The sequence below is a fragment of the Anarhichas minor genome, unplaced genomic scaffold (genome assembly GCF_050575085.1).
Source record: "Anarhichas minor isolate MPS153535 unplaced genomic scaffold, ASM5057508v1 ptg000026l, whole genome shotgun sequence".
Lineage (NCBI taxonomy): Eukaryota > Metazoa > Chordata > Actinopteri > Perciformes > Anarhichadidae > Anarhichas > Anarhichas minor.
The window spans coordinates 17542587-17553964 of record NW_027466472.1 but is presented as its reverse complement, the minus strand read 5'-3'; the positions used below and the strand labels follow the sequence as shown (position 1 = coordinate 17553964).

General features: G+C 44.8%; 1 protein-coding gene across 1 annotated transcript in view; it reads right to left on the bottom strand.

The window, feature by feature from the left end:
* Positions 1-11378, bottom strand: part of gab2 (GRB2-associated binding protein 2) — a 33800-nt gene that overhangs the window by 3177 nt on the left and 19245 nt on the right. Inside the window, exons 3-9 of the mRNA XM_076100939.1 lie at positions 4688-4916; positions 2030-2628; positions 1168-1265; positions 700-979; positions 486-576; positions 256-358; positions 5-127 (exon numbers count right to left, since the gene is read on the bottom strand). Of these exons, the coding sequence (XP_075957054.1) occupies positions 5-127; positions 256-358; positions 486-576; positions 700-979; positions 1168-1265; positions 2030-2628; positions 4688-4916 (1523 nt within the window). The remainder of the gene's footprint in view (positions 1-4; positions 128-255; positions 359-485; positions 577-699; positions 980-1167; positions 1266-2029; positions 2629-4687; positions 4917-11378) is intronic.

The following is an 11378-nucleotide window of genomic DNA, read 5'->3' as shown; positions in this document are numbered from 1 at the left end:
TTACTTTTCTGTGCGGACTGGGTGACCCTGGCTGGAAGTCCAGCGCTAGGTAGTCCACGTTGCCACACTTCCGAGGGGCCGGGCTACTGGTGCCGCTCACGGCTGGGGAGGTAGACGCTGGGTTCTGCTAATGGGGACGAGAGAGGGAGGTTTCACTCACACAGAGTAATAAGCATAGCACGAAAACAAGTGGATCATTAAAAACAAAGAACACAATGTGCTCTCCTGATCTCCCCTCCGGCTACTGGGACTCACCATAGCCACATAATTCTCCTCACTGTCTGCAGAGTCGGTGCTGGTGATGCTTTGTGTGGAGATGGGACGACAATGCTGGGAGGACATGGAGTTCATAGCAGGCCTGAAGCAAAGCAGACAGGACTGTGAGTGCTTCTACCTTCTGACCGTGCAGGACAGTGTGTGTGTGCGTGTGTGTGTGTGTCAGTGGCCTTTGGTAACCTAGCTTGAATGACTGATACGAGACTCACATGGGCCGTGTCCAGGACATGGTGACTGGGCTCTTAAATGGCAGCTCATCAATGATCCCATTGTTCTTCAAATCAAGAGGTGTTGGCTTTGCTGTGGAAAACAAGAGCAGAGACTGTCAAGAAGAAATCATTGTCCTTGAAAAAACAATCAACAAAACAAACAAGACAACCCAAACTTTGGGATCAGCGACGAGCTTTGCTGTCAGAGACTCACATTTCCTGTTAGGTTTGAGGTTTCGGTTGATGGGTGGTGGTGTGACATCACTGAGGCGGCTGGGCCGGTGACACAGGGAGGCGCTGCTCCCCTTACGGGCAGGTAATGTTGCAGAGAATCCTGGGAAATCAAAGTGATGTGGCCCAGGGCTCATAGGGATGTAGATATTTTTAGGGCTGTCAGCCTGGGCAGCGCTGAGTGGCGAGGAGCCAGGATTCATGGGCACATAGTTGTCATCTGAGTTGCCGCTGTCTGAGCGAGTCAGAGGCGCTTTGGTTCTCTGTTGTCAAAAGAGACAGAGCGTGCATTCCTCTCTTAAACTCTCTGGGCTCAATATGGCAGGAAAACTGTAGCACTCAATTTGAGTAAATACAGGAGAGATGCTTTTTCTATCTATGCAGTTTATGATGTCGCACTAACAGCATCTGTCTGAGGAGGGAGTGCAGTTGAAGGGAGAGAGTGACTCACCAGGTAGGAGCTGAACCCATCATTGACAGACTCCACAGACTGGCCGGAGTTGTTGAAATGGATGGGACGGTGATGGCTGTTAGTTTCAAACGAGGAGCCTGTGGAGAGAAGCGAGGAGAGAGATCTATGTTTACAACCGACATAAACTCTAAAAAGAAAAACAGGGCTCCACAAGTAAAGTAGTACAATGCAAAAATAGGCCGATATAGACAAAAAACGCCTGACATTTCCAGGAGAAAACTCACGTTTCTAATGAAACAAACAGAACACAAGTGACATTTCATTAAATGCTTCACTGGGTTGTAATTAGTCTTTGCAGCACAGGTGTGTGAATAGCCTGTAGCCTAACTAACAAGGTCACAGGTCTATTCTAGTCTCTGGCTGTACAAGGCCTGAGCATGGGCTTGGCGAAGCAGAGAACACAGAATAATAAGAGGCCGCGCATTGTGTCTGCGAGTGTTTTTTTTCTTTTTTCATTGCTTATCAGCCTGGAACGAGGCATTCTGGAGCGGGCTGTATGGCTTTGAATTTCATTAGCGTCTCAACAGAACAGTGTCTGCTAGACTGGCCTGTTTGTTTCTGCTTAGCTGCTGGCGTTAAATCAGTAAAATGAGAGAGAGATAGAGGAAGAGGGAAAGAGTGAGAGAGAGAGGGGGAGGAAGAGAAAGCACAGAGTCAGTGCGACACCACAAGAGATCGGACTGATGAAGTCAGACGTGCATTTGAGGAAACAGGAAACAGGTCAAATGTGCGATTTCAAAAGATCTGTGCGAGTCAACTGAAATTGCGTTTAACGAAACAAGTGTCGTTTTGAAGGAACGTATTAGGAAAGCAGTAAATCCACTAATTGCATTCAGTGTACCTCTGTGCAGCCTGATGTTCTCGACAGCAGGGAGAGTATTCCTGCGTGGGATAACCGACACTGCAGGCGTCACCTCTCCATTCTGGCTCCCTACCGACTGGGGACTTCCCCACTGCCCCTCTGAACCCTGGCTAGGTTTGGGGGGCCTGGGAGGGGGAGCACAAGAAGACGACTCAGAGCTGGAGGGTGTCAAGGCATTGTGATTCTTATCAAACGTCCGGGGGATCTGGTAGAAGGAGCCAGGCGTCGTAGGAAGGTCGTAATTGTCAGTCGGACGTTCGTTGCTGTGCACGGTGGCAAGGGCGTTGCAGGGCGTCTTGAAGGTGTAAACCTCCTCGTCCTCCAGATCTGGGTCACCTAGACCGCTGTGAGCCGGTGCCTCAGAGCTGTAACCTCGCGGTAGCACATAACAGGCCTCCTGCGGGGAGTCATCAAGGCCCGGTAACTGGTGTTTTCCTGGCTTGGGCAGGCTGTAGAAGCCGTGCAACTGGCCGCCCATGCCGTTGAGACAGTGGGAAAAGCCATGGGAGAGTTTCTGCACCGCAGAGTCGCTCCCAACAAACAGATTGCTTCGCGTGGCCTGGGAGAAACTGGCACTCCTGCAACATGGACAGAGACATACACAATATTACACAAATGCGAACATTAAGTCTTTATGGTCCCCCAATTTTCACAGTGCCTAAATGCTCCCTCCAAAACAGACATCTGTCTCATGCTCCAATGCCAACCTATAAAAGGCAATTCCAATGAAATGATCCACATAGCCACTAGATGGCACTGTAGCACTTCACGTCTCAGCCTAGTAAAAAAACAACACACCTTGTCATCACTGTCAGAGCACATTTGTGCAGCTCTAGCATACACATTCAATTTTAGTATTCTTAACATTTCCCTGAAAAGCTGATGTGTTTACATGTTTTCTGTATGTCGACAGGGAGAGGACATTCGTGCTAAGAGGTAGAACGCTATACCTTCCCACAGTTTTTCCAGCTTCGGTGAGACACCCAAGGGACATGCCTCATTTATTCTAGCTCCTTTGTAGGCCTTGACCTTGAGTGCCTACTAGAGCAAACCTACAGCTTAGACATTTCTAGCCAGTTAGCTGAGCAATGGTCCGATTTAGTCGGCCAATGCAAAGATGAGATATCCTCAATGACTCGTTTCTTTATGTCTGTACTGATCTTCCTTGGGATGTTCTGCACGCGTTAGCTACACTGCAGGTTTCTAATGCTTGCGTTCAATCTCCATCATAAATGTAACCATTTCAAATGAATAATGCATCAAACGTAATACAATTAATATTGACATAACATTTTGCTTTCTCTGACTTTGTTCCCTTTTTCATGTCAGATGGCATGTTGTGTTTCATCAATTCTTCCTCTGTCTCCTCAGGATGCCAATCATCAATCAATGATCTTGTTCATTACTCTGCCTTCCATCATTGTGGCTTCATGGGGGCTTTTTACATAGATTAATTCATACCATTGGTCATCAAACCAGTGGAGTTTCATGAAATCATGAATCATACCCCGCCACCAGATGCCTGTCTTAATTAGCAGGCCCACGGAGCAGAAGCTGGTGAGGGAGTGACAGAAATATCTGCATAAAGCTGATGAGATGGATTGTGAGGTTTGGTTTCACAGAGCTCCAACACAGCAGATTTATGTGCAAATCGTGTGGCTGAGAGGGCAGTTCTACCCCGAGCGAGTCTAAACCTATAGGAGTGATGAATTGCAGCCTCAACCTCATTGATCATCGACTGTGCCAGCTATCTGCTGAATGGCATCATTATTAAAGCTGCCTTTTGATTCTTAGGAGCGGGCATGGCGGCAGCAGGAGGTGAGGTGAATGTTAATGGGAAAACTCAGGAGTGCATTTCACATAAACACTTGTTCCCTTTGTTCTCCCGCTCAGCATATAGCCGAGATAAGCATGCGTGTCCTTATACATACAGTTGCTCAACAAGTATGCCCATCTTTTGTTGCATTGCATATTTTGTTGTTTATTTTGCATTATTGGGATGAATGACCATTATTTTTCTGATATTTCATACAGCGGACTAAACAAAAACAGACATTTTATCTTTAAATCATTTGAAATATTGCAATATAAAATGACATTACTGTGTCTGAAAATGGTATCCATGTTGCCGATCCCCACCTACCCCTGTAGTATTTTAGCATTTTAAATTAAATTCTAGCAAATAACAAAAAACGTGTTTGTTTGTAGAACCACAATGCTCGTAGCAACATTTCTTCCAGATTATCATTACTCATTTTCGAATATTTTCAGTTTAGAATATTCACTTCAATTCAATATCATTGTTAAAAATTGGCACTTCCTCAGTCAGAGCACTTGTGAAATACATTATAACATTTCCACAATGCTTTGTCACACACACACACACACACACACACACACACACACACACACACACACACACACACACACACACACACACACACACACACACACACACACACACACACACACACACACACACACACACACAAAGCAGTTGGATAATTTTCCCACCGCAACAGTAGTTCCAACCCTTAGGGGCATCTGAACTGAGGAAGCGTCGTAAACCTGTACGTTGACCTGCATTAAGGGATAACAGGAAACTGACACAGGACGCCTGAGGGTCGAGACCTTTACCGTGCACTCTCTGTCTTCCTGCTCATGCACTGATGGAGGAGGAGGTAGTCCTGGGGTGCGCTGTTGGACAGGGAGCTGTGGTGTGTGTGGCGAACAGGCACATCAAAGGTGAAGAGGACTGGCTGGCTGGAGTGGATGGGGGCAGAGGACTTGCGTTCTCCGGTCAGCGGAGCCATTGAGCCGGTGACATCTGCTCCGACAGAACGGGGCATATGGTGTAACCTGCCATCTGCAGACCGGAGAAATTGGAGTTATTGATTGTTTAACCCATAACATGTGCTGTTTTATTTTTTTTAGAAACCCAATCTCATGGCTTGTCTTGGGAATTTAAAAGCAGATTGCAATCTTATGCGACAGAAAGTAACAATCTGCCAAATAATCATTCATCTATTTTTCTTTTGTCGTCACAAGTCTTGAAGTCAAAGGGCAGTGTGTAATTCATTTGAAGATTTTAAGCCTCAACATGACCTTGCATGGAGTCTGGTATTCAGTAGCCTGCACTCTGATCAATAGAGATGAGGGATCTGTCTCAAGAGAAAACAGTATCCTTCGGCTTTTTTTTAGGCCGCAGGGTACGAGTGATTTAACAGCCCATGATCCACGCTATTCTTTCTGACCAGTGCCTATGTGTGCTTTGTTTGATTTTATTGAGTTGCATTGTTTTGCACAGCAGGACTGTGTGAACGACATGGTGGTACAGTCTTATTGTTTATGTGTGACATCCCTGATATCGGCATCGAAAGGCTCCAAAGAAAAGATGAATCTGAGAAAGGGATGCTGCAAATAGACTAGGCAGGAGGCCAAATAGAGGAGGCGCACACTGAGCTGTAGGAGTAGAGAGTGGGCGGCCCACTGATCCATCGACCCGTGGTGCTGTGTGCAACACAAGCTGATGGGAGGGAGGAAAAAAAAAAAAAAAAAACAATCCTCTTGTGCTAATACCAATCTCTCTCTTTTTCCCATCACACACTGTACAGTAGATGCAAGATAAATACTACTTCCATCTATGTAAAGTCAAAAAAGTACAAAAAGAAAATTTCCACGAGACTAAGGTGATGTCTTAAAATTGTATGTTTTGTCCAACAAACAGTCTGGAACCCAAAGATGTTTAATTTACAAGGATATTAACAGAACATCTTCTCATTTTAGAAGCTGGAATCAGTGTATTTTTGTTTTTATAAATTACTTAAAACAACAGTCAATCAACTGCTTCAGCTCTAATTTAAATCATATCTGAAAAGTAACAGAATTCTCACTCCTTTCTAACAGACACATGCATTTTGCTTGTTCTCCACCATTCTCCTCCTCCTATCTCAGACCTTTTACAAAGCATATTATGGGTCCAACTGCCCTTTAAGAAGAGGCTGATGCCCTGTGTGAGTCATAATGTGAGCTGACCATACAGAGGGACCACAGCCACTGCAAAACAACAGAAAACACACGGCAAAACATGGAGTGTGAGCATGTGTGCATGCATGTGGGCTGGTTGGAGGGCGGGGGTATTCTGAAGCCCAGTTAGCTGAATGAGGTCACATCCAGGCCTGAGGGGGAAAAAGGCCTCTGCTGTGGGGTCTCCAGGCCAGCGGACATCAGTGAGATGCCCAGGCCCACCGCCACGAAGGCAGGCCCCGCCCCCCAATGCTCCTCAATTACACCATTGTTCTGAGAGATTCCGCTCTCCATAGGCTGGTTAGGCATCATCTCCTTTCTCCACAAAAAGCTTTGTAAAAGCTTTCATCCAGTGCGGTGAGCACTAGGGCACCACTAACATGGGTAGATATATTGATTTGTTGTAGAAAGACAGTCCCCCCCCCCCACCCCTCCACCCCCGCCAGAGTGGAGAGCTGCATGGAAAAACACATGCAGGCTTAATGACTGAAATACTGACGACACAACTTCAAAGCTAAAATGTAATCTGGTTCATTTTCACGAAGTGCGTGTGCACAAGAGTATGTTTTTGTGCGTGCCCTAAATGGTTTTTGATTAACTGCCACACATGACTGTCAGAATAAGAAGGAGAAGAAAGACGAGCCGGTCCAGTCCGCTGATGGAATAGCCTACATGGCTCATCACTGACACTAATGGGTCTGATGATGTATGTTACCACTGGGAAGAAATTCTATCAAGTCAGTCCACAATACAGAAATAAAGAAAAGAGCAGAAAATATAACACTAAAACTCTCCCTTAGGTGCTTCTGGTAATATTTTCCTCCACTGACTAATGTACTGTCAATATTAGGTGGTGAAATGTTTATTAACCAAAGGTAGAAGTAATTTGTTACACTGCATCTGACAAAGAACAGTAATAAAACTGGGAGGGACTGGCACAAGTAAAAAATAAAGGCTAATTATAGTTTTTTGACGTCATTACCAGCGGCTGTTTTCTCTACGACTACGCTGAAACCTCAACATCAAACAAGGCAGTTAAAAGAGACAAAGAGTTCTTCCCATGACATTCCTTCACTTTTGAAACAAACATCAGACTATCAACAGCAATGCATTAAAGGAGCCTTTTGGTTGGTGAACGACATATGGCTATTCTGGGTCAAAGAGCTCCTAAGTTCATGAGCAATTTTTCAATTATGCTCTATAATACATCACCTATGTCTCATCTGCTCTCTGGCCATAATCTAATAGAAGCCGGCTGCTGGACTCAGGGGGCCAAAATTAGAACCCTGCCAGATCACTAAGGACAAGAGCGTCTTTGTAGGGTGCTCATTTCCTCTCAGCCCGGGCAAATTTAGACGAGGACATATGATAATCTTATCTGAAATGAGATATAAAAATAGAGAATACCATGGACCTATTGAATCAAAATGGTGTCTGATGGAAACATGAAGGAAGAGGAAGCCTTTGAATCGTCTCAATACAGCAGTTGTACACTTTTCATCAGGCTCATAATCGCTCCTTAAATATTCCATACAAGATAATCATCTAAAGTACGCCTTGTCCACCTGCCTTTAAATTGAGTACACAAAGAAAAATGTAATTTTCTTAATGGTTCCATATGAGATTGCACTTAAAAATATAGCCGCGGAGCTGAGACAGCTACAAGGAGTTTTGCAAATTAGCCTCTCAGATATGGCTCTGCAGGGTGGCCTGGTGGTGGTGGGGGGGGGGGGGGCGCCATCTTGTGACATAAAGGTCAGGCAGTAGGTTTGATCCTCCCAGGGGTCCTGTCAAAGTGCCCTTGAAAAAAGGCCTCTACATGTACCTGCTTAAGTCAACCTGGAAAAGAGCAACGGCTCAATGACTGCAGTGTTAAGTACGTAGATACATTATTTGTTGTCCTGCATGGATCTGCCGGACCAGTGGCTCTTTAAAGCAACACTGTGTCCCAGGAGGCCGCATAGTGGGGTCCATTTGCATGTGTGGTTAGCAGATGGGGGGGGGGTTCCATGAGACTGATATAACTGGATGAAGAAGAAGCTCGCTGCAGCAGAGGTGGGTTAGGTCGACACGCCGCGGAGAGTTTTAAGCGCTGTGGATCGTGATGCTCTACTACAGGATGAGGGGAAAATGGCGTCCTTGCTCTGCGGGTTAGTCTGAAGGGAACAAAGTGACGTGGCTGTGTCGTTCTCCCTTGAAAACGGCTCACTGTGTGTGTCAAGCAGAGCAGGCACACAGTAGCGTCCCCTGATCACATTACTCCCCTTTGCCTGCCTGCTCAGCAGCATCACGTGAGCACCGCCTACATCGACTACACTGCGACATCAATTTGCCTCTAAAGACCGGACTGATCAATCACCTTAAAGGCTCGGGGCTTGTCGGGGCCACTGCATGACAGAGTTTGGTCTAAACCAGCAGCTCATTTTCAACCCTCTGACCTCGTTTTTTTGTAAGGCGGCGGGTGGATAAATACTGTCGACCTGCAACAGACGGATGAAGAGCTGAGACAATTGGTGGTGGAGGTTGAGTGTTGCTTTTCATTGTCTCATTGGGAAAATAAAATGCAAGACTTACCTGGAAAGGGCTGTGCCGCCGAATGCAGCCAACTGAGCCAAAAAACGAAAAAAAGGATAATTTGCTCTGACAATGCAGTACATTACAGAATGACAACACGCTCGTGTGTGGAAACTCAGAAGTCATGATGAATGGAGAATGTGATACTTGTGTATGCTCTCAACTACAATGTACACTTTAGTGATTTAGTCAGGATGCTTTATACAATCACTCCAATAAACCTAAGTGCATTTCTAAGGGTGAATGCATTAGATTCTGGGCTGAATTAATTCCCTTTGATTGTGTTTATATGCAGCCTGGTCACCTGTTAACAGTGTCGGCAAAGCCACAGCTCAGTAAGAACCCAGGTTACCGTTTGGGGAAGAAAAAATGTATATCTCCATTGTGGACTCTCCATTTTTGTGTAGTCTTATAAAAATAATACTGAAAATCTGAAAAATAACAGGGATATTTTATACTCCGTAACATACTGTTTTGGGCAGATTGGAGTAAAAATCTTGCAGCAAACAATTTAAGGCCGACCGTACGAGTAAAAGCAGCAGCAGTGACCTCTTCATTGATAAAAAGCAGAATGTCCTCCACTTTGCAAATACTGTAGACTTTGCAGCCATGCTGTAAATCTGCCCGCATAAACGTCTCTGCATCTAAAACAGTTACATGAAATGTCTGCGCACTCCTGAACACAGGAAGCAGCTCTGTAATCACGGCTTTATCTGCGCTAACACTACCAGCCTACCAATTACGTTGACTGGGTTATAGTGTGACAGAAGAGGCAGGCCTATCTGCACAACAGCAAGCAGATTGGACTCCAAATTGCTGATTACAAGATGAGGACAGGTATAAACATCTACTTTCAGCAGCAGAATTGCATATAAACAGTCAGCCAAAGAATATATCCCATTCCAGAAGAGTCCATCTGCAGTTTCCATGTGACTTTAGGCCGGGTAGCAGCCACCAATTAGAGTGATTGGCTTTGCCACAGGGCCAATACTAAACCTGTCATTTGAACAATTGAGCCGATGCCAAAGTGAAGATGAAAAATGGCTACACACACAGCCAGAATCTGTACACAAAAATCTACAAAGATTATTACCCAAATGGATGGTGGACACCAGATATTTTAGGATAACCAAGGATTAAGGAAAACCAAAAACGTAGAGAAATGAAGGTTGATTTATGAGCAGCTATGCTTGTGGCATAAAGTTATCTAAACGAGAGTGAGCTGCAGTTTTATTTCTGTTTCTACAGCATACTTGCACCAATAATGACGACATAAAATTAGCTTGATGTCACAACATTACACTACTACTTGGATGCTTTTGGTTTGTCGCATTTTGGGAAATTCCTGTCACGTCGGGGGAAGTTTATGTGTTGCCAACACCAGTCACAGTTTAACTGACATTTCTCTGGCACAGCTACTGTTGAGGAGAAAAGCAAACAATGACCACAACTTTACTATTATCTTTCAAAAAGGTTCCTCTTCAATCCTTGTTGGTACGTCTACATTTCACATAGAGTGCAAATCTATGACTTTCTTATCCAAGAATGAGCAAATGGGGAAGTTCTGAGAAGACTAAATCAACAGTAACATTTATTATTTTGGAAACTGAGATGAGATTGATGATTTGTACATCTGCACAAATCATCAATCATCAACACATGGGGTTTAATGTAACCCCCCCTTTGAATAAATCTGATCTCTTTTCAATAGCTATTTGACAAAAACTGCTGAGCCTGCTGTTGGAAATGCTGATTTAGTAGTTATTCTTTTTTCCCATTTCTCACCATCTTAAGGGCAACAGTTTAACTGAAAAACAATCCTGACTCCAAGGGACAGCCAGGGGAACAGACAAAGTGAAGAGGAGGAAACCAAAACAGTGTGAGAGCCGTCACGCAAAAGAGGGAACAATAAAGCAAAAAAAAAAAAAAAGGACTGCTGACAAGTAAAAACCTCATCCCTTAGTTGAGATTATCCTCGTCTCGGAGTTCAAACAGCTGGGAGAGAGCCGAACAAAGCCCGTGATTGACGAGATGATGTTCCATTCATTAGATTGTGCTTGGGGGTGGGTCTCCCTGGGTGTGCACACACACACACACACACACACACACACCACACACCCAGCCATCAGTATCTGATAACAACAGCGCTAACACCCATCGACAGATTGTGAGAATTAGAAAAACACGCAACTATGTGCTTATGTGTCGGTGCAAGAGGAGCTCGAATGTCCAATTTCTCTTGAAATCTTTTGCTTTTGGTTGTCAGGGGTTTGTTCAAGATTGAATGAGCGACAACTTGCACCACTCTATTCAGCTCAACAGTTTCGTCTACATTCTGTAGGATTTCTTCATATTTACAATCTTCTTTGATGATTTTTATGACGGGTGTGCACAAAGTATATTCAGGTCTCTGGTCTCCAGCAGCTGCTTCAGATGCTGCCAGTGGTATTGTGGGATGCACGGCAGTGGCATCAGTAGCAGACCGACCTCAGACAGCTCTGTGGCTGCAGAAACCTGACCTTCCAGTGCCATGGAGTCTCGTTATTTCAACAAAAAAATCGATGCACATGAAGGGCACTTTGGGAGGGGAGAGAGACAGGCGTGCATGTGTAGAGAGGGAGAAGCCAAAGGAGAGGGAATGTTTATGTTTGTGTGTACTGTACATAAGCATCTATGAAATATGTTATGTATGTAACACTGGCCTGTTTCTCTGTGCCTTAAATCATGC